At 39.9% G+C, this 27461-nt stretch overlaps 1 protein-coding gene across 2 annotated transcripts; it reads left to right on the top strand.

Moving 5' to 3' along the window:
• The first annotated feature begins 15656 nt into the window (after positions 1 to 15656).
• Positions 15657 to 27461, top strand: HNRNPU (heterogeneous nuclear ribonucleoprotein U). Of its 2 annotated transcripts, none has more exons than XM_081298080.1 (14): positions 15657 to 16648; positions 17570 to 17681; positions 17769 to 17842; positions 19758 to 19897; positions 20205 to 20304; positions 20657 to 20769; positions 21167 to 21430; positions 21637 to 21756; positions 22284 to 22412; positions 22515 to 22683; positions 22967 to 23221; positions 23492 to 23676; positions 24042 to 24113; positions 24543 to 27461. In XM_081298080.1, exons 1-14 carry the CDS (start codon positions 16021 to 16023, stop codon positions 24594 to 24596), a joined length of 2415 nt encoding a protein of 804 aa, XP_081154206.1. In that variant the 5' UTR covers positions 15657 to 16020; the 3' UTR covers positions 24597 to 27461. The 2 variants fall into 2 exon arrangements, with proteins under 2 accessions (XP_081154206.1, XP_081154205.1); XM_081298079.1 differs by having other exon boundaries at positions 15659 to 16705.

The following is a 27461-nucleotide window of genomic DNA, read 5'->3' as shown; positions in this document are numbered from 1 at the left end:
GTCTTTCCTCCATTTGACCAATCTCAGCTGGGCACTGTGGCACATGTCTGTAATCCCAGCGATCTGGGAGGCTGAGGTAGGAGGATTGCATGTTTGAGGTCAGCTTCAGTAACTTAGCTGAGACCTGTCTCTAAATAAAAGGTCAGCTTCAGTAACTTAGTGAGACCTGTCTCTAAATAAAATATTAAAAAGGGTTGGGGATGTGGCTCAGTGGTTAAGCACCCCTGGGTTCAATTTCTGATAACAACAACAACAAAAGGAATATTCTTTATTACTCTGATTAACTTTTTTAAAAATATTTTTTGGTTGTTGATGTACATTTATTTATTTGTTTATATGTGGTGCTGAGGATTGAACCCAGTGTCTCATACATGCTAGGCTCTGCCACTGAGCCACTTTTTTTAACAATTTCTTTTTTTTTTCCTTAGTGCTGGGGATAGAACTCAGGGCCTGTGCAAGCTAGGCAAGTACACTACCACTGAGCTACATTTCCAGCCCAATGTCTTATTTTTATGCCAGGCAAGCACGCTACAGCTTGAGCCACATCCCCAGCCCTATTTTTATACTAGTAGGTAAGTTCAAGAGTGCACCTTTTTGTTTTACCCATACCAGGTACTCTACAAATAGTTATTGAGTTGAAATATTAGATTTGAGTAGGTTCTGATTCAAAAGTGTTTCTATGTTTAATCATCACTTTCCCCCTGTTTTTTATGGTGCTGGGGATCAAACTCAGAGCCTTGAGCATGCTCACCTCTCAAATTAGCACTTTTAAAAAATTTTGTGTAAAATATGCATAACAAAATTTATCATTTAAAAAATTTAAGCGCACATTTCAGTGGCATCAAGTACATTCATGTATTGTGCAACTGGCCACCACCATCCCTCTGCAGAACTTTATCATCCTCCCAAATGGAAACTTTGTACCCATTAAACCATAACTCCCCATTCAACAAAAATTTTTATATTCTTTCATTCAGCATGTATTTATTGGGCCGGGAGTGTGAGTCAGTGATAGAATGCTTGCCTGGCATGCGTGAGGCCCTGGCGCGCACGCACACAATCAAAACAAAACAAAAAACACTATAAGCGTTTATTGAGCACCTATGATTCAACCTGGTGTCATTGTGGGAGGTCTGGAAAGAACAAGAATGTCTGCCTGAGGGTACCGATCTAGGGAGAGAGACAAACGAGAAGTGCTAACTTCACCTCTAACTGTTCCCACGTAGCAATCATTTTGCACTGATAAGACTCCTATGAGCAGGTAGACTTTCCCAACAATTCCAGTGTATTAAGCACTAGGGAAAGGCAGGTGGGGGCTGCTGAGGAAGAGGAATACTCGGTTTGGAGGACACAACTTGGTCAGGGCAGTAAGAGTTACACTGAGATCTGAGGGATGAGTCGAGTCCGTGGATGGAGTATTTCCTGGGCTGGAGGTGCACGGTGCAGCTCAGTGGTAGACAGCTTGCCAAGCTCAAGGGAGGCGCTGGGTTTCATCCCCAGCACTGTGGGGGAGGGAGGGACAAAAGGTGGAGGAGGGAGAGAAGGGAGTCCGGGAGGGAAGAGATTTCCAGCAATAAGGACAGCTCGGCAGGAACTGGGAACAGATGGGTTCCCTCAGGGCCGAGGAAGCACAGAGAAGTTAGAGATAAGACTGGAAACCTAGCAGACCCCCCCAACCCCCACCCAGTCAGTGCCGTGTGCCGAACACAGTGAAAAGCCACTTAGATCAGGAAGCAGGGACACCAAAAAGATCAATCACCCTGGCGCCTTCTGAATGACTGATTCATTTTTTTCTGGGGCTCTCTATTATCATGCTGATAGCAAGTGCGGCCATCCACAATAGAAAGATCACAACTATTTATGTCGCAAAATCCTTCTGTATTTATATTTGCAGTTCCCCATTTTGGGAATTCACATGTCTCGGAGTAAATGGTATCACCCGACTCCGAAGACCTGACAAAGAGAAAACCACTGCAAATGAGTCCCATCAAACCTTTCTCACGTCAGGAAAAAAAAAAAAATCATACCACGTCTCTGATAGATGAAAAGTGCAAGCCTAAAACTGTAAGCCTCACTGGCCTCTCTCTCTCTCAACTTGTTGATTCATATCCTCCCTGGGGGCAGGGCGGCAAATTCCCTCAGTTCCTTCTGGACAGGCTTAAATTACGATTCTATTTACAGAGTGCTTAATTAGCTTGCCTAGGCGATATTATCCATCATAATTTGGGAGAGAATTTGCTGTAAACTCTTCTGTTGTAGGGATAACTGGGCTGCCCCAGTGTTTATGTGATAAAGGCCAAGTTTGGAAGTTCAGTTTCTGGAGGGGAAGACGAGGATCAGTTAAATACACCCTTGACACTCTGCAGCTCACAGCCCAGAGCCAGGGATCAGGGGAGTAGTCCCAAGCAAGAGTGGGTGGCCACGCAAATCCATCCCCTTTACTATAAAGAAAATGGTCCCGGATGTGGCTCAAGCGGTAGCGCGCTCGTCTGGCATGCGTGCGGCCCGGGTTCGATCCTCAGCACCACATACAAAGATGTTGTGTCCGCCGAGAACTAAAAAATAAATATTAAAAAAATTTCTCTCTCTCTCTTTCTATCTGTCTCTCTCTCTCTCTTAAAAAAAAAAAAAGGTCCCTGCTTGATGGGTAATTGGTGACATTATCTTCATATTTTAAAGCACTATACTCATTAAAAATTTTTTTGTTTTAGTTGTAGTTGGACACAATACCTTTATTTTATTTTTATGTGATGCTGAGGATCGAACCCAGCGCTCCGAACCCAGCGCTCCACTGCCCCCCCTCAACACACTATTCTCATTTTTTTGAGCCTTATCGCTTTTCTTTCTTTCTTTCTTTCTTTCTTTCTTTCTTTCTTTCTTTCTTTCTTTCTTTCTTTCTTTCTTTCTTTCTCTCTTTCTCTCTCTCTCTCTCTCTTTCTTAAGATTATCTATAGTAATTACAGTGCTTCTGCAAAATACTATGAATAAGGAACCCAGCTATCTTTTTTCTTTTGCAGGAATTTTGGCTTTGAACCCTGTGCTCAAGATAAGCATTCCAGAGTCAAGAACTTCTCAAGATCATTTGTTTAGATACGACTGTAAAATTCCAAGAAAAAGATGAGCTGAGTGTGGTCTTGCCTTCTGATGGAAATAAGGTGTAGTTTATGAAACAACAACTATGGTCAACTTATTCCTAGAGTTACCAAACTTAAATTGTAAAGCCTTTTAATAAGTACTATGTTATCATTCAATTTCAAATTGAGATGGGTAGAAAAGAACTTTCAGCCCTTTTCCCAAATGCCCGTTTGATGAGCAGGTAATAATTAGATGAATTGCTAGGCATTTTTATAGTTTAGAATGTTCACATATCTGATTCTTACCCCTCAGGGACAGCAGTAATTCTCATTTTATAGATTAAAAAGCTGAGGTTGAAAAAGTAAAGCAAGTTTGCCTCAGGTTACCTGGCAGGTAATGGGTGTAGACAGCCATTTGCTGAGACCTGTTAGATACACAGGGGCTCACCTAGGACACCAAACAAACTAGTCATCCAGCATTCCCCCTTTGAGAAAGTCAGTCAGTGAGAGAGACATAGAAACGGATAATTATTAAACCAAAAGGCAAGGATATCAGCGGAGATTTTGAAAGCTCAGAAGAGGCCCACCTAATCCAGACAGGGGAGTAGAGGGGGGATAAGGAAAATCTTCCTGGAGGAAGTGGCACCTCGACTGAATCTTTTTTTTTTTTTTTAAGAGAGAGTGAGAGAGGAGAGAGAGAGAGAGAATTTTTAATATTTATTTTTTTTTAGTTCTCGGCGGACACAACATCTTTGTTGGTATGTGGTGCTGAGGATCGAACCCGGGCCACACGCATGCCAGGAGAGCGCGCTACCGCTTGAGCCACATCCCCAGCCCTCGACTGAATCTTAAAACAGAAGAAGCCTGGCCTCACACAATCTCAGAACCATTTGAGAATGAGATTATGAGATATTATTTATATTTGCAATATATGTTATTAACAGGTGACACAGCTAGGCAGGAACCCATGGAAATAGCTGCTAGAAAATACAGAATCATTACTTCTTGCTAAAAACCAAAAAAGTTCTAAAATTCTCATGCGTTCTCTCCTTGCCCCCTTGCTTGTGGTCCTGGAACTGTCCTACCCCTGGACAGGTGAAACTACCCAAAGGGGAATCTGCCTTCCTTCTTTCAGGTAACACACTTCCCTTTGTGATTCCATTTCACTTCAGAACTCTCCCTGGTGTTCAGTTTGACCCTGTTTCAACAGTATGAAGATGTAGGGGAAATGGAAGCAAATTTCCAGGCAGGCATTACACACCTTGCTAAGGTTGACTTTGCTTCTGTTTTTTATTTATGCACTTTATAATCTGAATGGATCATTTTTATGGGTGAAGGGATGAAAGGAACTGGTTCAAGGTTGAATGACTTCATGTTCACTTATCCAAAGAGATAAAAAGATGGGCATTGTGTGGCCCTTTCGCTTAGTAATGACTGTGCCCACTCTGACAGCATATTCTATCTTCATTCTACTGTGGAGAATTAACCCAACTGGTTTTTGGTTATATTTTCTAAGATCAGATGGTCTTGTCAAAATCCAAACAAATATCACTGAGGTGTAAGGAAATCCTAGGAATTATTATTTTTTCTTTTTTCTTTTCTTTCTTTTTTTTTTTTTTTTTTGATACAGGGGATTGAACCCAGGGGTGCTTAATCACTGAGCCACATCCCTATCCCTCTTTTATATTTTATTTAGAAACAGGATCTTGCTAAGTTGCTTAAGGCCTGGATAAATTGCTGAGGCTGGCTTTGAACTCCATCTTCCTGCCTCAGCCTCCCAAGCTGCTGGGATTATAGGTGTGCTCCATTGTGCACAGAACCATTTGAGGATGAGATTATGAGATATTATTTATATTTACAATATATGTTATTAATAGGTGATACAGCTAGGCAGGAACCCAGGGAGATAGCTGGTAGAAAATACAGAATCATTACTTCTTGCTAAAACCCAAAAAAGTTTTAAGTAATCTTTCTTTCTTTTTTTTTTTTTTAAAGAGAGAGTGAGAGAGAAGAGAGAGAGAGAGAGAGAATTTTTAATATTTATTTTTTAGTTCTCGGCGGACACAACATCTTTGTTTGTATGTGGTGCTGAGGCTCGAACCCCGGCCGCACGCATGCCAGGCGAGCTCGCTACCGCTTGAGCCACATCCCCAGCCCCAAGTAATCTTTCTTCACAGCCTCTTTGTTCTTCTTAAGATATAATCAATCAATTTGACCTGAGTTGCTGTGGCCTTCATCACTTCTTAACTATTTAAATATTAATTTCCTAACTGGTCTTTCAGTCTGTGTCCCCTTCAAACCCTTTACCCAGGGCTTCCAAATACATTGCCAAAGGTATGATTTTTTTTTGTTTGTTTGGTTTTAAGATCTAATACTGTTGGTCCTATCTAAATTTAAAGAGATGTGACATAAAAACGAAATTTTCCTATTTTCCTTAAAAAAATGGGAAAAAACCCATGAAGGGTCCTGTTTTCTAATGGCCATAAGTGATTACCTCCTTTAAATAGGAGCCCATGCTCTAGTTCTCCAAAATTTCTATCACTTTCTCTGGTGTTCATGACCTGAGGCCAAGTGTCAATTGCCATGCATCATCGCGACTACAGTTTTTATTACCCCGTTCCTCTTCATTTATGTTTTTTGCCTACAACGTGTAGGTGTATGAGTTTTCAACACTGTGATGCCTACACGATTTTCTAAAATTCAGACCTGATCATGCCACTTCTCAGCTTAAAATGTTTTAATGCCCCCACTCCCACCTCTTTATCAGTAGATGAAACTCCAACTACTTAGCTTGCCCAGATTCTTCTTGATTTGCCTATTTATTTGTTCCACTATACCCATTTCTACCCCTGCTCAGGCCCCTGCAAATTTATATCATTTCACACTTCAACCACATGAATGATTCTCAGCTCTGTGTGTTTTCAGAGACTGTTCCTATTGCCTAGAATGCCCTTCTCTCTCTCAGTCCTGCCCACTCTTTGAAGCCTCAGCTCAAGTGCCTTTGCCCCCAACAAACCCTTTGTTCCATTTTCTGTTCCAAATACATACCTCTCTCATATCACATATTATTCTTGTAGTGTAATTATTGGTTTCCCTGTCTCTTACTCCTATACATAAGATCTTACTGGAACAGAGCACACCATATTTAACTTTAATGATTTAATCTTTTTGGTGCAGAAAGAAGAGTTTGTGCATGAGAGGTAGGTAGACCTGATTTGATATCTCAGCTTCACAATTTACCAGTCTTGGTTAAGTTCCTTTTTTAAATTTTTTTTATTATTTATTTTTTAGTTCTCGGCGGACACAACATCTTTGTTTGTATGTGGTGCTGAGGATCGAACCTGGGCCACACGCATGCCAGGCGAGCGTGCTACCACTTGAGCCACATCCCCAGCCCCTTGGTCGAGTTCCTTAACCCCTCTGATTCTCAGTTCCCATATCTATAAATTGGCACTAATAATTCCTACCTTGCAAGATTGCTATAAGAATTAGAAGTATTTTGTATAAAATGCCTGGCATAGTGAATGGTACACACCAGGCACTCATTTACTAGCAGTTAATATCACAAATAAATAGATTGGAGCAAAACTATGCCACATTTAAAAGACAGAATACATAAAGTATACCTGGATGAAGCAGAATGAAAGCAGGAAAAAGTTACATAGGCCCAGAATATACGAGGTATCTTGGCATTTAGGACAGTGTGGAGGAACTTCCTGCTTAACCTGCCTGCTTCCCTATAACCTGCCAGCTTTTCAAATTAAAAAATAAAATTTAATGTGTTGAAATTTGAACTTTAGGGCCTGCAAACATGCTACCACTGAGCTACATCCCCAGCCTAACTCCACCACCACTGACAACTTTTTTTTTTAAGTATTTATTTTTTAGTTGGACACAATATCTTTATTTATTTATTTTTATATGGTGTTGAGGATCGAACCCAGGGCCTCACACTTGCTAGGCAAACGCTCTACCACTGAGCCACATCCCCAGCCCCCACTGACAGCTTTTGATGAAGGACTTATTTAATTACTAGCTGGCAGAAGGCTGCAAATGATAGGCAGCTCTGTATATAGAATAATGAATATAAGACAATCTTTGCTAATTATTGTTTACTTAGAAGTGTCATGCAACTGGCTTCTTAAGTGTGTGTGTGGGGGGGGTTGTTTTATTTTTGCATGCATGAATAGTTGTGTGTGGGCAAGCATGTGTACAAACCTATAGCATGAGAAACCTGCAGATAATGGTTCAGCAATTGATGGAGATGTCTGGCTCTGCATGTAGTTGTACTAGTGTCTCATAGCACCTTAGTTATATAGCATGTCTTTCTCTCTGAACTGCAAGTTTCTAGAGGCCAGTGACTGTGTTGTTCATATCTTTTTTCTCTATACATAGTATTGTACTTGGTACATAGCAGATAATCAATAAATGCTTGTTATATGGGTAAATGAATGAATTGGGGGTTGACTATGTAAACACACACACACACAGAGTTCCCCAGATATTTGTCTATCAATCTGTCTTTTCCCAGTCAACTTGGGATTCAACTTTCCATTTTGTCTGTTTACTGAGTTACAGCTAGACTTCCTTTGTGTAAGTTGTACTTTCAAAACAGTCTAAAACAGTGCTGTCCCAAATAACTTTTTGTGTGATGGAAATATTCTATTCTGCAATATCCATTATGAGACCAGTGGCCATAGAAGCTCTTAAAATGTGGTTAGTGTGGCTGAAGAATTGGGTTATATTTTAGTCAACTTAAATTTAAATAGCTACACATTGTTAGTGGCTACTGTATTGGTCAGCAGTGGTCCATAGTCTCTTATGTTTGCCATCACTGTGTACTTTTCCAGATCACAGTCATCTGTCTGCTAGATCCTGCAGTTGGAAGACTTTCTTTGTAGTCTAATACCACCTCCTAAATAAAGGAAAATAATATTTATTTAGCATCTGGCACATTGCAATTGTAGGGATTGTGGAGGATTATTAAATCTCTAATTTTGTGTTGCTACTTTCTAACAAGGAAATGGATTAGGAAACATTAAAATATATATAGAGAGATTATGTCCTTGATTATTGCTATTCTCAACATGAGTATGAAATCACTTTTTGACACAGTCCTGCTTCACTAGATGTAAGCAATTGCACAATATATTGTCAATGTAGGGAGGAGAGTACTTGAACTATAAGAAATTGGTTTAATAGCTCTATCAGGACTCCTGATAAAATTTTATGGTCTTCATTAATGGTGCCCACAATTATGATAACCATATGCAGAGCAGAGCTTTGTAAGGCAACTGTAATTTATTTATTTCTTTGCCTGGTATTATGTCAACAAGGTTCTAGCTGGGTAAGGTGGCACATGCTTGTAGTCCCAACTACTCCGAGGTTGAGGCAGGAAGATTGCATGATTCCAGAAGTTTGAGACCAGACCAGTTTGGGCAACGTATCAAAAGGTTTGGTAACTAAAGCTTACTGTCAGGGATTTTATTTGATTTTGAGATTTTTTTTTTTGTTCCCCTTTAGTTCTAGGGATTGAACCCAGGCTTCACATGTACTAAAGTACACGCTCTACCACTGATCTACACTTTGGGCTCCAAGACTTCTTTCTTAAAATTAAGTATTGTTCAGCAGGCATCTTGGTTTGTGGTGCAGTTCACAGGGGTTTAAAAGCTACTTTTCATTACTGAGTATCCATCTTGTTCCCCAGCACAGTGCTGAGCTCTGGGTGAAGACATTGCCCAGGTGCTGCACAAATTAAGTCTGTCTTGCTCTTGCTCCAAGGAACTCAGACCAGCTCTAAGAGAGATGATTGTGTGGGGGGACAAATTCATGGAGTACTGCATACATGGCATCTGAGTAGCAGGCCACTCCCCTTGTGCTAGGCGTGAGTGACAGGATGCTTACCCCATAAGCACAGCCCTGGGAATGAGGCCATGTGTTGCAGTCCCTGCACTTGCTCTGGCCCACTCCTTGATTGGTCGCTGCAAGGACAGTTAGCAGAAATTGCATTGGTGGCTGCCTGTAATCTGCTTAGCTACTGCCTGAGTATATATACATGGTAACTGCGCAATAAAATCAGATCTGCTTCCTGCTTGGTCTCCGGAGGTCTTGATTAGCGACCCCACAGCCACACTCTCCTCTACCCTGTTCTGTGGATCTCCTCACTAGACGAGAGAGAGAGAGAGCCACACAATTGTGGCATAGTTAGAACGTGAAAGCTTATGAAGTCATAATCAGTTCAGTCTTGCATATTTTTCTTGACCATGTATCTCAGGATGGTCTATAGATTTTCTTTCACTATGAGATGCTGTGATACTGGCCAGGCCCGTATACCTGTACTAGAGTATAGTTTATAAACTCCCTATCACTCAGTTTGCTACTTCTTCATATTGGGGATTTTTAAAAGAGATGCTATTAAATTTGGTAAATGGCACTATTCTTTTTTCCCAGTGCTGGAAAAAAGAATAGTGCCATTTACCAATGGAATCCAGGGCCTTGTGTATGCTAGGCAAGTGCTCTACCACTGAGCTACACCACTAGCTCAAATGCACTATTTTATTATTTTTTTCCCCAATACTGAGGATTGAGCCCATGGGTGTTCTACGAGTATGTTACTTCCTCAGCCCTTTTTTATTATTTATTTTGAGACAGGGTCTCACCAAAGTGCCTAGGCTGAACTTTCAATTCTCCTGCCTCAGCCTCCTGTGTAGCTGGGATTACACACATGAACTGCTGTGTCTGACTCCAAAGGCACTCTTCTTACAATAAAATTGTTTTGAGGAAAAAGCCTTCCTGTGCTGTTTTTTTTTTTTTTTTTTTTTTTTTTTTTTTTAACTTTAGTTCAGCCTAGCTTATTGAGATGCACAAGTGCTGGTTCATTCATGAGCTTACATGCTTCCCCACAGCATTCTGAACATAGTAGTCATTTTTCCCTCCATGGCTGGTGGTTTATGAAACTTTTTTGCTTATTCACTTTGGGTCAAGCATCACAGCATATTTGCTAAAACAAGAGTTGGGAGTTGGGAGGTTAGTAAGATCAAAGAAAAGGAAAAATGGTTCATTTGGCCTCAAGAAACATAAACTGAGTAGCTATGAGGAAATGGAGGCCAGGGAAGTATAAGCCTATTTTCAAGAAGTTTATCTTCTAATGGGAGAGATAGTAGCATAAACTAGACAATTTGAAAATAATGCATAAGGTTGGGGGTGTAGCTCAATAGTAGAGTGGCTGCTGAGTATGAACAAGGCCCTGGGTTTCATCTTCAGTACTGCAAAACGATGATGATGATGATGATGATGATGATGATGATGATGATGATGCAGCAGCAATAGGTGCAAGGGCAGTAGTATCACCCAGTGCTTGCCACAAGGAGGTCAACAGCTTGTCAGGTGTGGATAATGGTGAGTGTACTAGATGTTGTACATAGAATGGTTGCTTCCTTTGCATGAGGTTCTTTTTTTTTTTTTTTTTGGTGGGGGGAGAGGTACCAGGGATTGAACTCAGGGGCACTTAATCACTGAGCCACATCCCCAGCCCCATTTTGTATTTTATTTAGAAATAGAGTCTCAATGAGTTGCTTAGCGCCTTCCTTTTTGCTGAGCCTGGCTTTGAACTTGGGATCCTCCTGTCTCAGCCTCCCAAGCCGCTGGGATTTCAAGCGTATGTATGAGTTTTAGTGAATGTTATGTCTTCATTTGGCAATTTTTTTTTAAAGACATAATCTCACTAAGTTGCTAAGGTTGGCCATGGACTTAAAATCAATCCTCTTGCCTCAGTCTCCAAATAGCAAGGAATACTGGTGTACATCACCATGCCTGGTTTAAAGATTATGCCTTTAATCAAATCTTATTGCATCCTCCCTTTCAAGTGGGCTTTCCCGTTTGTGTAAAAGTGTCTACTTTTAATACCTAATAATTTGAAGGTCCTTTAACTTCTTTTATTTTTTTGTAAAATACATTGGAAAATGTATCTCAGCATATTTCATGTTTCTTTCATTAGTTTAGATTGGGCTTGATTATACTATCAAAAAAATAGTCAAATGGAATATCATCATTGAGTCCATCTAATTTACCATTCCTGTCAGTTCATATCATTCCTCTGCTAATAACCCTTTAAATGTCTTCCTTCTACGGGAGATATTTTAGTCCATTTGCACTGCTATAACAAAATATGGTGAGTCATGTAGCTTAGTAGTAGAGCACTTGCCCAGCATACACAAGACCCTGTGTTCAATCTCCAGTGCTACCAAAAAATACACACACACACACACACACACACACACACACACAATACATATATAAGTAATGAATTCATTAACTTGTAAACAGGGACATGTCTTTCTCACTTCTAGAATTTGAGAAGTCTAACATTAATGCATTAGCAGATTTGGTATCTCCTCAGGGCCCATATCTTATAGAAGTTAACTTTTTGCCGTGTCCTCACTTGGTAGAAGTAAACTGGTCTTTTGGACCCTTTACAAGGGTACTAATCCTAGTCACGAAAGCCCTGTTTTCACAACCCAGTTAACTCCAAAGGAAGGCCCCACCTTCTAATACTATCACATAGAGGATTAGGTTTCAGCATACAAATTTTGTGGGGACACAAACATTCAGTCCACAGCAGGAGGCAAAAGCCAAAGTCTTTGGGAAACTACCAGAAGTATGGCAACCACTCTCTCTCTCTTCCCCTTTCTCCCTATCTCTTCTATCCTCCCTCTCAGGGCCCTGCATCTGCTGATCCTCTGCCATCCCTGTTCTAGGTATTTGCTCAAATGTTTCCTAGTTTCTTTTTGTCTATACCTCTGTTTTATTGAGGTACAACTGGTATATAAAAAAGGGCACCTTGGGACTGGGGATGTGGCTCAAGTGGTAGCGTGCTCGCCTGGCATGCGTGTGGCCCAGGTTCGATCCTCAGCACCACATACAAACAAAGATGTTGTGTCCGCCAAAAACTAAAAAGTAAACATTAAAAAAAAGGGCACCTAATTAATGTATGCAATTTGGTGAGTTTGGGCATTTTCGAATGCTTATATTAATTACCACCACCATAATAGGAACAATGAAGAGCTCCAGGACTTCTAATGGTTTTCTCATGTTTATCTGTTTGTTTTTCTTTTTTTGGGGGTAAAACATTTAACTAAGGTCTACACTCTTAATAAATTTATGGTTCTGTGTGTGTGTGTGTGTGTGTAGTGCCGGAATGCAGGGCCTCTTGCATGCTAGGCAAGCACTCTACCACTGAGCTGCATCCCCAGCCCTCATAGAAAAAATTTAAGTGTATAGTATCTTATTTTTAACTGTAGACACTATGTGGTATAGCAGATCTCTCCCATTTATATATCCTGTATAACAGTAAAATGTTACCTTATTTCTTAGGTTCACCTGGATACCCCATGTATAACTGAAAAACTTACCACCACCACCATCACCACCTGTCCCCTTGGCTTGCTCTACCTCTCCTCTGCTTATTTTTTCTGGTAGTGTGTGTCATCATCTCTATTTTGTTTATTAAGTCTAAGAGAGTAAAGGCATAATGTCATAGTTTACTGTTACATTCCTAATAGACTACTTGTGCTGTCATGAAGAAGGTGCTCAAAAAATATTTGCTGAGTGAATTGAGTGAATTATGTGACAAAGTATACTTTGCTTCAACATCAAAATATATGTATTACATACAGAACTTGCTTTGTAATTATCTCACAAAGCTCTATTATTCATGGACAATTTGTTAATCACTTCTTGTTATTGAGAATTAATTTGTCATGTCTCCCACTCTGTATTCACTGCAGTCTCTAGGATTTCAAAAAAAGGGGAGTTTAAAGTTCCTTGTAGGATCTCATAGATTTAGGGGAAGTAACCTGAACTTTTAGTGGTCTCTGTAGAGCAAAGCTATGATGGCAGCATTAAAAATATAAGAAACAGGAGGCTGGGGGTGTGTAGCTCAATGGTGGTGTGCTTGCTTAGCACACAGGAGGCCCTGGGTTTGATCCCCAGTATTGCAATAAAACAAACAAACAAATAAATAAGAAGCAGGGCTGCGGGTATAACTCAGTGGGAGAGCACATGCTTATCATTTTAGAGCCCCTGGATTTCATCCTTAGCAGCACACACACACAAAAAATCAATCTTTAAAAAGTATGTGTGTGTGTGTGTGTGTGTGTATGTATAAATATATGTATATATTGGGGGGCTGGGGTTGTGGCTCAGAGGTAGAGCGCTTGCCTAGCATGTGCAAGGCCCTGGGTTCGATTCTCAGCACCACATAAAAATAAATAAAATAAAAGTATTGTGTCCAACTACAACTATAAATAAATAAATATTTTAAAAGTATATATATATATATATATATATATATATATATATATACACATACACACACATACATACACACACATACACACACACACACATATATATATATATGAAGCAAAAATAATTACTAAATTAGATCACTATTTGAACTTTTAGGTGGCAAGATAAAACATGGAATGGCACTTTTTTTTTTTAAAGAGGACAGACAGTGAGATGATGGTTCTTGGAGCATTTAGAAAAACCTTTTCTTTAAATATTGTTTAGAGCAACCCAATGGAACAGAAGGAGCATAGGTTGGGAGTGTGGGTCTCAGCTTCCTGGGTTGTACCATAAGAAGGCAGTAGATTATCTGATCCCATTAAGCTCTAAAAGTCTGCAAAGCTCTTGGAGATAAAGCCATGGAAACTTTCATGTGCATCAAAAGCTATATTATGACTGATTTAATATTCTAAGGATGGCTGTTATAAATCGATTACACTTGGATACGTAAACCTCTTTCATAGTTTAGTTTTCTTCCCAGCTACATGAAAGTTGTTTCCATATCCCTAATGTTTAAAAATGTAAATAATGACTAAGGACATTTGCACATTTAAAGAACCATCACAATAATAATATTTAATAATATTTAAATCTGATTCATTAAGGGATTATCCAGTTTGTGAACATGTAAGCCCCCCATAGCTCTCTTCCTGTTTTTGAACAAAGAGCAAATAATAGTTTGTTCATGAGTATCAAAGACATTATAACCAAAGGGTAAAATAGGTTTTGGCACCATTTTGGGGGCAACCCTCATTAACTTAAGAATTATCAGTACTGTACACAGTTTGTTAATTTCAATTTGAATCATTTTACAAGTATTAATAGTTCATCTTTATACATGACTGCATGTTAAGATATGATGCTTCTTAAAAACTATCAAACAGAAACTATAAAATAAAAACTGCTGGGCACCATGGCACATGCTTGTAATCCCAGCAATTCAGGAGGCAGAGGCAGGAGGATTACAAGTTTAAGGCCAATCTGGGTAACTTCGTGAGACCCTGTCTCAAAATAAAAATAAAAAGAACTGGCAAAAGTAGCTCGATGGTAAAGTGCCCCTTTAATCCCAGTACAAAAATGATTTTGTAAGTAAAATAAAATTTATTAATCAGCTAAATCGTATTAGCCAATAGGAGAAATTTAACATTTTTACACTTCGAAATTTCAAGTAAGCAGTGGGGCACAGTATTATGGTGCCAGCTAGATCACTAAACCCCTGGTGTAACTGAACTCCTGAGACACTAGCTAGTCACTAAGTAGATTCTTTGAGGTTTAAGACATTAACTTCAATCACAAATCTAAATTCTGGCCCCCTTCCTAAAACTTCAAGAACATACCACAGCTTTTATATATTAAAGATTAAATTTAACTTCTAAAATTCAGCAACGTCATAGATTTCTTTTTGAGAATGACAGTTTCTGTTCTTTAGACTAAATCGCTTTTTTTTTTTTTAACAAACTCTGAGTTTTAGCATGATTTGGTTAAGAGTATTTCTAAGAATAGGAAAAGAATATAAAAAGTATATAGCGTAGCTGGGTCACACCTTTATTGTTGGCTGCTGGGACCTCCTAACCAGACTACCAGGTAAAAAGCTGGAGAGAACGTCTTATAGTAGGCGTGCGTCATTTGGTAGAGAAAACTCAAGAGATGCTATCTAAAGCTTATTTAAAGGCTATTAATAACTGAGAATAGCTGCCATGAAAAGGCTCATAATGTATACCATGCAGTATGGAGTTAAGTGGTACAACAAATCTCTATTTCTCAGGCCTTGCACCAGGGGTTGTGGAAGAAACAAAAGAAAGGCTTTGCCCTCGCCCTTCCTGAATTTAAAATACAATTCACAAGGCAGGACTTGAAAAATTAAGCCGAATATTAAATAAGCAAACAAAAAAAAAAAACTCCCTGCGTAAAATAATTGCCAATTTGTGTTACGCACGTCAGAAGTGGACTTTTTAAGGAGATCAAACGAATAGCTGGAAAAATAGACAAAAAAGCAAATCTAAGATGGAAGGTGAGGATTCGAGTTGAAATGCCAAGTTGAGGACTGAAAGCTTTTGGAGAAAGCGGACTCCTGGCAGGAAAAGCAAGGAGCAAAAGGTGTATTGCCACTAAAGAACAAGAAAGGCCAATAGTTTTTGCAGTGGATCGGTTTAACCGAAAGGCGGTTTCCTTTTCCTCCATTTGCTGGGTCCCAATTGGAAGCGCACTGAACGGCCCGCGCCGCGCTCTCAGACGGGCTCGGCGTGAGGGCGGGGAAATAGGGCTGGGAAGGGGCGGGGCCGGGCGCGGGCGCGCTCCGGCTCTCCTCCGGCGCAGAGTCTCGTCACGTAGGGGGCGGGGCGGCTATATTACGTGCGCGGCGCCGCCCCTGCGAGAGGACGTTGCGTGCTCGCTCGCGCCAGGCGAGTCTCCGCGTCTCCCTCGCGAACTCGGTGAAAGGATTTGGCGCCGTTCGACAACCAGGCGGGTCCGCTCTGCAGCACGAACCCATCTCCAGCCGCAGCTGCCGCCCGGGCCGAGGAGCAGCCGCCGCCACCAGTGGCCGAGGGAGCGGAGCCGAGGTTGAACCAGCACCTATCGGTGAATCGGGGCCCTCACCATGAGTTCCTCGCCTGTTAATGTTAAAAAGCTGAAGGTGTCGGAGCTGAAAGAGGAGCTCAAGAAGCGGCGCCTTTCCGACAAGGGCCTCAAGGCCGAGCTCATGGATCGACTCCAGGCCGCTCTGGACGACGAGGAGGCCGGCGGCCGCCCCGCCATGGAGCCCGGGAACGGCAGCCTAGACCTGGGCGGGGATTCCGCCGGGCGCTCGGGAGCAGGCCTCGAGCAGGAGGCCGCGGCCGGCGGCGACGAGGAGGAGGAAGAGGAGGAAGAAGGGATTGCCGCGCTGGACGGCGACCAGATGGAGCTAGGGGAGGAGAACGGGGCCGCGGGGGCGGCCGACTCGGGCCCGATGGAGGAGGAGGAGGCCGCCTCGGAAGACGAGAACGGCGACGATCAAGGTTTCCAGGAAGGGGAGGACGAGCTCGGAGACGAGGAGGAGGGCGCGGGCGACGAGAACGGGCACGGGGAGCAGCAGCAGCCTCAACCGCCGGCGACGCCGCAGCAACAGCCCCCACAGCAGCGCGGGGCCGCCAAGGAGGCCGCGGGGAAGAGCAGCGGCCCCACCTCGCTGTTCGCGGTGACGGTGGCGCCGCCCGGGGCGAGGCAGGGCCAGCAGCAGGCGGGAGGTAAGAAGAAGGCGGAAGGCGGCGGAGGCGGCGGTCGCCCCGGGGCTCCGGCGGCGGGTGAGTGCTGCGTTGTACGTTGCGCGCGGCGGGAGGCCCGCGTGGGGTGGGGACCGTGCCCCAGGCCAGCCGGAGCCCCGCAGGGGGGGGAGGGAGCCCCGGGCGGGGGCTGCTGCGCGGTGGGGGAGGGGCATGGGGAATCCCGGATTAAGCGAGAAGCCTCGGGCTCGGTGTGACGGTGGTGGCAGAGCCTCCATTATGTGGCTCGGGAGCCGGGGGGGAGCTGCAGCTGCCGCTGGAGGGGGGGGAAGCCCCGTCGGCCCGCGGTGGCGCCGCCGCGCTGCGTGCGCGAGGTGCGGGCACATGTCTCGGGGGGAGGGGAGAGGCCCGAAGTCCCGGGGCGGGCGCGCTTTGGCGGCTCTTCGCCGCGGTATTGTGCAAGGAGCGCAGGGGCTCGGCGTGACGTCACTTCCGGCGGGAGGAGCCGGGCGCGGAGAGTGGGGCGGAAGATCAGTACAATGCGGCGGCGGGGCGCGCGGGCCCGGGTAGAGTGGGGGAGGGGAGGGCGGGCCGCGCGAGCCCCGCTTGGCCCCTCCCCCCTTCCTGAACTCTCGTCGGGATGCACGTGGGCTCCGGGCTTGGGCCGCGCTTTTTCTTTGGCTTTCTCGAATTGTCTATTAGACTGGTAAAATTAGTAACGTCTTTAGACTGCGTCACTAATCTCCAGTCCATTTCCAAGCTGATTGTTCTTTGAATTCACATTTGGTTCGTCGATTAAAAGGTCCTAAAAAAAATAACAGGGTGAAGTCGAGGACTTTTGCGCCTTGAAACAGAAAAGGTGGTGGGTTATTTTGTATTGTGTTGATTCTATTTTTAAGAAATATTTTGGCCACTTGGCATCTCAAAGAGTGTTGTGTGTTATAGGAGACGGCAAAACAGAACAGAAAGGCGGAGATAAAAAGAGAGGTGTTAAGAGACCTCGAGAAGATCATGGCCGAGGATATTTTGAGTACATTGAAGAAAACAAGTACAGCAGGTACAGGATACGAACCTAGTTTTGCTTGTACCCATTCTTCATGCTATGCTAGGAAAAGCTATATCAGGAGACAATTCTGTCTTTCAGAGCCAAGTCTCCTCAGCCACCTGTTGAAGAAGAAGATGAGCACTTCGATGACACAGTGGTTTGTCTTGATACTTGTAAGTGAAGCTGAAACTCTTATCCCCCCTCCCCCCCCCCCAGTTATTGAATACAGTGGTTTTTTTGGTTCCAAAATGTTACAAAACTTAATGTTGAACTTAAGTGAAGAAGCTTAGGTTAGTGTTTTCAAAAGGCAGGAAGATAATGGTTTTTATTTTGGATTCTGGTAGTATTTAATGTTTAGTACGACTGCACTTTCATTGATAATTTAATAGGTTTTAGCAATTTGATAACATTTTATGACTTAAACTCATTCTTAATGTCAATTTTTGACTAACAAAATTGTAAAAACTACTTATCACTGTCCTTATAAGGCTTCTACGATAATTTCTTTTGTGTGTGGAATTATATTAAGTGAGCTATTTGGGTTTGTTAAATATTTACTAATGACTTTTCCCATTAGCACACAAGTATATTCCCTATTCTAAAAGATTGTAATATTACTTTTTCAATAACTGCTCTTTTGTTCTCAATTCCAGTTCAGTAGCTGCTGCTTTAACATAAGTTGATTTCTTCCAAAGACCTGGGGCAGCAGCAGTGGGCTATCACTGGGCCACTAGCTTTCTTCAGCAGCGAATGGTATCAATGGCAGCGCTGTAAATACTGCTACTTTACCCAGTTGGGCTGCAATTGAGTATGAGGAAGTATTGCAAACCTCTTAAGTGGGCCTTGGCTGTCAGACTTGCATTTTTTAATTATAAAAAAGAATTATATTGATTTAGTGTTTGGTCAGAATGCACAACTCTTTGAGATTAATAGAATGAAGGGTAGAAATAAATTCTTGAGGAGGAGGAGGAGGTAAGGTAAATAACCTGTTCTGGTAGCTAAGAGGAGTTGAAGCTTAGATTTTTCATGTTTCCTTGATTGTGGATTGTGTTAAGTGTGAAACTTGATTTCTTTTTGAATACCCCTTACAGGTAGTTGAGTCTGCAAAGTAGTTGAATTGAAAGTTTTATGTCAAATTCAGTTGCTTAAATACAAAATTGGTAGGAATTGGCAAGGTGCTGAAGCAGTGATTCAGAAGGGGTAATGTCATTGCATAGGAATTGGGTTTTTATTGCCTATTACCAGGAGTATCAGTTTATTAAGGGTGATAATGGGTGTAGACACAAATTTGTTTAATTATATATCAATGATGATCAGAAATTTTAGGAACAAAGCTTATTTAAGGAGAATTCTAAACAGATTAAACTCTGATCAATTAAAACTAAATAAAACTGCTTTCTAAATTGAGGTTAGTTGTCTTGTCAAGGGAGAACTCTTGAGAAAATACATGTTAATGAGCTAGTGACCCAAAGATAGCTAGGTAAAAGACGATTTGGATAATCCAGGAAGTGGTTAATCTCCAATTGTTATAACTGGAAAGCTCCTGCAAGGGGACCTAAAATGCTGTAGTAAACCTTTAGATGACCAGGTTAGTGGGTTCAGGCTGTCTGATGCACAAGTTGTAGAAAAGAATTAAGGACCTGGAACCCGGGTGTTAAGTTACAAAGTGCAGGATCAACAGCTCATACTCTTTACTTTAAAACATTGGCCGTGGCCTCCCTTCAGTTTTATTGTGGCACTGGTAAATTCTACCTGGTTCTGGCATGCTTCACTTTGATTTCCTGCTATCCTCTACTGCTTGCCTCTAAATCAAGGTAAAGAGCAGAGCAGGTATGTATCGTCACATTGTCTCAATTTTGCTTAAAACACATTAAGCCTTGGTTAATTTAATAGGAAGTTTATTCTAGTACATAATTGACAAGTGACTTGGTGGGAGTGGGGTTTAAATTGAAAGTTGGAACAGCATGATATATAAAATCTTTTATGCAGCATTAAAATACTTGTAAAAACTTAACCAAATTTTGTCTACATAGCAGAAATACATATATTAGATGTCAAAGGAATAATTGGTATTTTATATAATTACAGATAATTGTGATCTACATTTTAAAATATCAAGAGATCGCCTCAGTGCTTCTTCTCTTACTATGGAGAGTTTTGCTTTTCTTTGGGCTGGAGGAAGGGCATCTTATGGTGTGTCAAAAGGCAAAGTCTGCTTTGAGATGAAGGTAAATGCAATTTTGTGGTGTGCCCCCCACCATCTTGGCTTTTTAAATCATACATGAAAAAGCTACCAAGGATTTTTTTTAAAAACTAGCTAAATTTTAAAGTACAAATTTTTTAAAAAACTCTTAGCTAATTGAAACCTTTTTTGCTCTGAGTTAAAAAGTGCTCACTTTTAAAGTTCTTATAAATAAAGGATAGGGAGTAGGGAAAGAAGGAGAATTGGGTGTCTTCTACCCAAGTGAGAGAAGTCAGGATTCAGGAGTTTATCTTTTTTGATTTACAGTTTGGTTTAATGATTTCACTTTTCAGGTTACAGAGAAGATTCCTGTAAGGCATTTATATACAAAAGATATTGACATTCATGAAGTTCGAATTGGCTGGTCACTGACTACAAGTGGAATGTTGCTTGGTAAAGTTTCCATTTGAGTACTGAGGGCTCTGATTAGAGTCTGATTTCAGTTAAAGATTTAGAAGGCTTTCTAACTATAGTTATCCATTCTGTTAGTATTTTACAAATGGGTGATGCTAGCATGTAGTAGACAAGCTGAATTTTAGCTTTTATCAGTGATTTTTAAAAAATGTAGGACATGGTTAAATTTTATCCATTACTCAGTTTTATTTGTATATTTATATTCAATTCTACATCTGGTAGATAAGTTGAAGATTGTTAGGTTATTTGTACTCTTCCTGTTAAGTAATAAAAACAGTGGGGCTTTGGACTGTTTAAAAAAACACCAGTTTCATGCAAGTTATTTTCTTAGGTGAAGAAGAATTTTCGTATGGGTATTCTCTAAAAGGAATTAAAACATGCAACTGTGAGACAGAAGATTATGGAGAGAAGTTTGATGAAAATGATGTTATTACATGTTTTGCTGTAAGTTATTGCTAAAATTCGCTATGTAAGTGAAATTATCGTTTAGAAATTCTAAAAAAAATTAAGGTCTGGAGCAGCTGTTAGTATGATAAAAATGCATGCACTGGTTTTGGGTTAAAGACTAGTAGAAGTTGAAAACTGGAAAGGTAAGGGAAATTTTTAAGGAAGCATTTTGACAAATTATTAAACATAAAGTTGGCCTGAAATATCTAATCCGTCATCTGGGGCAATGTTTTTGATTCTGTGTTTCATTCTAATGTTCAAAAAGTCTTAGCGTTTAACCTATAAAAATTTTCTAAGGGTAAGCTTACTCCTTATTTGAATTTTGATATTTTTTTTTTGAAAGATTATAGGAAGCAGATTCAAACTGGTAAATTTTTTTTCTTCTATTTAACAGAACTTTGAAAACGATGAAGTAGAGCTCTCCTATGCCAAGAATGGACAAGATCTTGGCGTTGCCTTCAAAATTAGTAAGGAAGTTCTTGCTGGACGACCACTCTTTCCGCATGTTCTCTGCCATAACTGTGCAGTTGAATTTAATTTTGGTCAGAAGGAAAAGCCATATTTTCCAATACCTGAAGACTATACTTTTATCCAGAATGTCCCCCTAGAGGATCGAGTTAGAGGACCAAAGGGGCCTGAAGAGAAGAAAGATTGTGAAGTGAGTCATTTTATTTTTTGTAAATGTAGCATTTGAAGATTGCTTTTGTTTGACAAAAGTGTTTTATTTGCTTTCATGTTATACCTATTGCTCTCAGCCAATGATTTTTCTTTTGCCTTTATAGATAATAGTAAACCTTCCATGAACAAATCTTGATGTCTAAAAAATTTGGATGTATTTAAAAATGAAATTTTTTCCACTTGCAGGTGGTTATGATGATTGGCTTGCCAGGAGCTGGAAAAACTACCTGGGTTACTAAACATGCAGCTGAAAATCCTGGTAAATACAACATTCTTGGAACAAATACCATTATGGATAAAATGATGGTAAGTAAAAATGTTGGTTCTGATTTCAGCATTTAAAGGAGGTCCAAAAAGGGGGATAGTGGACCACACAGTTCAGTGAGAGTCCTTGCCAAGAATGTGCAAGGCTTTGGTTATTGTCAATCCCTAGCACTTAAAAAAAAAACAAAACCTTAATACTTATTTAAGAAGACATTGAAGATATTCCCCCTTTTTAAAATGTATTTTGTTAATATCTTAGGGAGTTGGGCAAAACAATTATTGGGTTACTTCCATTAGCTCTCAATCTGTAAGGCAAATTGCATTCTAGTTGATAGGCTTAGTCATCTTTTTCATAGATTTTTTTTTTTAATTTTTTAGCAATGAAAAGAATTCAGTGGTCTTACAATATGATAAAAAGTTCTACTTATTGATAGCAATAAGGGAAGTACAGTGTTCAAACATTTAAATTATAAAGTGTTACTTGTTGCTTCCCATATAGATCTAAGCTGGTATTAAACACACATGGCTTGATTCACAAATTCAAATAAAATTTTAAATTTTAAAAATAGGTGGCAGGTTTTAAAAAACAAATGGCAGATACTGGAAAACTGAACACACTGTTGCAGAGAGCTCCACAGTGTCTTGGAAAGTTTATCGAGATTGCTGCCCGCAAGAAACGAAATTTCATTCTGGATCAGGTGAGTTGTAGCTTAGAAGTTGAAAAAAATGTTTACTGATACTTGGTTTGGTATGGAATTAATGTTTAAGGTTATAAACTTATTATTTTTTTCCTTTACAAGACAAATGTATCTGCTGCTGCCCAGAGGAGAAAAATGTGCCTGTTTGCAGGTTTCCAACGAAAAGCTGTTGTAGTTTGTCCAAAAGATGAAGACTACAAGCAGAGAACACAGAAGAAAGCAGAAGTAGAGGGAAAAGATCTACCAGAACATGCAGTCCTTAAAATGAAAGGTGTGGAATTCAATTTTATTGTTCCTGTCTTGTTTCGTTTTGTGATCTGTATCTGAAAAATTAATATTTTGCAAGTACTTTTGTTTGAGGAATTGCCATTAACTCTTGGGAATATAAATGTGTTTGGCTCATTGTAATAATTTTTAGAAAATTCATTAAACCACTAAACCATGAGTAGATATAGTAATCTGATAAAAATTTTAAGCTATTCAGGAATAGAAAGTTCTAGGATTATGGATACTTGCCATGAGTTTCTGACTTAATTTGATTTTATTCTTGGCAGGTAACTTTACTCTGCCAGAGGTGGCCGAGTGCTTTGATGAAATAACCTATGTTGAACTTCAGAAGGAAGAAGCCCAAAAACTTCTGGAACAGTATAAGGAAGAAAGCAAAAAGGCACTTCCACCAGAAAAGAAACAAAACACTGGCTCAAAGAAGAGCAATAAAAACAAGAGTGGCAAGAACCAGTTTAACAGAGGTGGTGGCCATAGAGGACGTGGAGGATTCAATATGCGTGGTGGAAACTTCAGAGGGGGAGGTAAGTTAAATTTGAATATTGTGTTTAATTCAAGATTGAAATGGGAGAATCTTGTAACTTGGGTCTGTAACTTAAACAGAAGTTTGTTTCTCATTGATCTATGCTGCCATCAAAGTAACTAATTTAGTGTGATTTGATTCTAAACAAAACTAGGTTGTGTAAATGCTTAAAATTATCTTTTAATGCTTTTATCTTAAAATATTTATTTATAACTAAAATAAGAAATGGGCCAGAAGAGGCCTAACTGGGTACCTACTTCTTTGCTTTTAGCTCCTGGGAATCGTGGTGGATATAATAGGCGGGGCAATATGCCACAGAGAGGTGGTGGTGGCGGTGGAAGTGGTGGAATTGGCTATCCATACCCTCGTGGCCCTGTTTTTCCTGGCCGAGGTGGCTACTCAAACAGAGGGAACTACAACAGAGGTGGAATGCCCAACAGAGGGAACTATAACCAGGTAATGATAAAGCGGCACTGATGTCTGTAATTTAGTCTGTAAAATTATAGGCTAATGTTGAGGAACCTCAATAAGCAACTATGGAAAATGGTGTGTTTGCATTGATGTGAGAAAAAATTTAATATAGTAATGGTAAAACGAATTCATTTATTGGCTTTTCAGGTACACTAAGTAGCAAAAAAAGGTGAATTTTTACAAAGATTTAAAAATCTATGAGAAACTTGCAGAAGGGTACCTAGGGCTATTTCCCCAAATGTCTAGCAAGTTGTCCATTTCTGCCCACTCCCACTTCCCAATCAGGATCCCTGCAGGCATGATAAATTCTTGGGTTAAGACTTCTTAAAAGATTTTTTTCCTTTTTGTAGAACTTCAGAGGACGAGGAAACAATCGTGGCTATAAAAATCAATCTCAGGGCTACAACCAGTGGCAGCAGGGTGTAAGTAATTTCTTACATGATTATGTACATTAATTGTATTTTGAGTAAAAATCAGTCTCAAAAAGATCTTGTCCAGGGATTGAAGTGTTTGTAAACCTTAATAAGGCAAGGTATGAATTGTGTTGTAGTCCATAAATAGATTTTGAGTTTGCCATAACTTACTATTTTTAACGAAGTAATATTTTAATATACAGTTCTTTGCTAGCATTAATTGTGTAAACTAACCAAGTCATGATGTGTTTCTTTTTGTAATGTGTATTGATAAATAATGGGATAATAAAACTAAATCTGGTTTGATAGAAATCAGAGGTATGACAAGTATAATTTATTTCCAGCATTTACTCTGAATTAGATTCATTGTCATTTCCTAAAAGCAATTTGAGTGGCTTATTGATGTTTTTTCTTTAAAAAAAAAATTTTCTCTTACAGCAATTCTGGGGTCAGAAGCCATGGAGTCAGCATTATCACCAAGGATATTATTGAATACCCAAATAAAACGAACTGATACATATTTCTCCAAAACCTTCACAAGAAGTCGACTGTTTTCTTTAGTAGGCTAACTTTTTAAACATTCCACAAGAGGAAGTGCCTGCGGGTTCCTTTTTTAGAAGCTTTGTGGGTTGATTTTTTTTTCTTTTCTTTTTTGTACATTTTTAATTGCAGTTTTAAAGTGAATCGTAAGAGAACCTCAGCATTGTGCACGATAAGAGAATGTGTCAGTATTTCAGGGTTCTACATTTTATCTGTAAAATGTGACTTTTTTTTTTTATCACAACAAAAGTAAAATGTTGCTTTGTACCTGGTGTCTTTTATTAAGAATTTACTCCCCTATTTCTCACAGAGAATAACAGTCGGGAGTCATTGTCACAATATAATAGAAATGTTAGCAACCAGATTCATGTAAGGACTAAGTGGTCCTCATGAATTGCATTAAGACTCTGTACTGCTCAATATTACACTCCATCCTCTCTCTAGTTTGCTGGGTAGTAGTGGAGGGGATAAGCTAAATAGTAATTTCCAACAAAGACTGGGAAGGCTTTTTCAGTTTAAATGACAATGGAATTGGCATAATTGGGAATGAAGCTAAAACTTGGAACCAACATGGAGAAGCTGGAGTGTATGTAGAAGGGCTGTTAAAAATGTAAAACTTGGTTGCATTATTTGTGGAGGCTCAAACTTGTGAAGGTTAAATACCATAATTTTTCCATTTGTTCTGCATTTTGATTCTGAAAAGAAAGCTGGCTTTGCCCATTTCTTATTAAAAAACTTGTTGTAAATCCAGTTGTCTAATGGGATCTATATGAAGTTAGCTATGTCTGTATGCCCTTCTCCCACAAAATACTGTATAACTAGTGTGCTTGTAGTAGTTAACTCCACCATCTTTGTAAGCTAATGAAATTGTGAGTCACCCATTTATATCTTAATTTTTAATCATGTCAGTTCTTGAATGGGTATCTCCTTAGCCTGCTGATTTCTTTTTCTTTCTAAAGAAAGTGGGTGGAGAAATTAATTTAGACGTTTGTTTGCAATAAAAAGAATTCATTTTACTCTTGTTTTGGGATTCTCGCCATCAAGGTTCAAAATCCCTTTATACAACTCCCAAGAGGAGAAATTTTAAGTGTGTGCTTTCTGGACAGCTTATTCTTTACTCTGTACTTGGAACATTTAGGTTTTAAAAACTTAAATGTGTACTGATGATTGATAATATGAAGTAAAGTTTGAATTCTTCCCTTCCCCTCCCCCCCAGACGGCTTTTAACATTTAATGAGGGGAAAAGGTACTGGCTGGGAGAAGTTAACGCTCACTGTATCATCTTTATGAAATGCTAACGGCTGTCCTCAACTGATAATTTTATATACATATTTATGATACATGAAACTCCAGGAACAGATGCTTTTAGAAGCCATCATGTAAGCCAGTTGTTGATTTCACTACTACACAACACTGCTAACTTAACTGTAGCTATGTGATAACATTAGATCCCCTAATTGTAATTTTATTGGGTTTGCACAGAACACTTAATCTTCTAAAGGACCCTCACTGTGAAGTGAGGAATCAGGAGTCAAACTGTAGAACTAAAATTTGACTTCAGTGTAGTTTTATTTTTTATTTTTGTGTTTTAGGCTGTTTCTGGTAAGTTCAGGTTTGCTATATTTGAGTGTTTAGGATTTTGTTTTAGCTACTGTAAAATCAGATTTTTAAACTTCATTTCATAGTCCTAGGAATTTTTTTGGTACAAGTTAATTTTTAGATGGTGATGTAGGTTCACTTGAAATTTTTGGGATAAAGGTTTGATCACAATAGAGATATTTTAACAATATGAAGTAGGTTTTTGTATGTTTAGCAATTACTGCTAGCAATCACTGGCACGAGTTAACTTTTCAATATACATTGTGAAGGAAGATTGCATATACCTAATCAATGAGGAAGATTCCAACTTTAATGCTCATCAGTTTAGGTGTCCTACAGTTTATTTGTGCCTTTCAAAAAGTCTTGAGTATACCTTGTAGTTAAATTGCCTAAATTAATAACCGCAGCAGGAAAAAATGGTCAGATAATACTAGGCAGGCCACCATAGCTCCCAGATTAGCAAGGAGTGGGGACAGATGGGAGAAAAAAATGCTGTCTGGATATGTGTTAAACTTCTAAGAAGCAGTTTTATGATTAGGGTTGTTTATACTTGTATGAAAAATAATCTTAGTAGTTAAATTTAGAAAAGGGGATGTACCAACTAGGCAAGCAAAGGGGAGGAAAATAGGTAAGTTAATTTCAAGAAATGTCAAGTTTTGGCAGATATAAGACTTTGTCCTTCACCCCTCCTAGTTCCTGCCCCCAACCCATGGCAATACAAAAAATAAAAAACCTCAAACAACACTTAGTTCTGAACAAATCCTGACTTGGGGGAAAGCTTGACCTTGCTTTTGGTTCAAGGAGTGCTTTTATGTAGCAAGTTTTGCAGCTCTTAGAATGTAATGTGTTGAGCCAAAAATGCGGGGGGTGGGGAAACAGCTCAGTGGAATAGAGCACTTGTCTTACATGTGCAGGGTCCTAGGTTCCATCCCAGAACCCTTAAAAAAATGTTCATATAAATATAGACATTTATAGGGAAAAAGAAACACCAATAATGCAAGATAGAAAATAACTGTCAGCATAGATTTCCTTGGTAGGTTATATAATTGTGTCTAGCCTTTGAAGGGCTCTGGCTCTGACCTTTACAAGGGCAGTGACCAACTTACAGCTTTAGTGGCCTTGTGTCCAGACAGCAAAATAAAATCCTATAATGGAAGACTTCAACGGCAAATGACAAGGGAGCAGTCTTAAAAAATTTGAAAGCAATTTTTTTTTTTT

This window comes from Spermophilus citellus (genome assembly GCF_964194105.1).
Source record: "Spermophilus citellus genome assembly, chromosome: 6".
Classification (NCBI taxonomy): domain Eukaryota; kingdom Metazoa; phylum Chordata; class Mammalia; order Rodentia; family Sciuridae; genus Spermophilus; species Spermophilus citellus.
The sequence above is the reverse complement of the archived record's forward strand: the minus strand, read 5'-3'. Positions and strand labels throughout refer to the sequence as shown.

Coding starts and splice junctions, on each gene's coding strand:
- HNRNPU (XM_081298079.1), top strand. CDS start 16,021: ATGAGTTCCTCGCCTGTTAATGTTAAAAAGCTGAAGGTGTCGGAGCTG. Junction 21,757..22,283: donor CCATTATGGATAAAATGATG/GTAAGTAAAAAT, acceptor TTTTAAAAATAG/GTGGCAGGTTTTAAAAAACA. Junction 23,222..23,491: donor TGGAAACTTCAGAGGGGGAG/GTAAGTTAAATT, acceptor CTTTGCTTTTAG/CTCCTGGGAATCGTGGTGGA.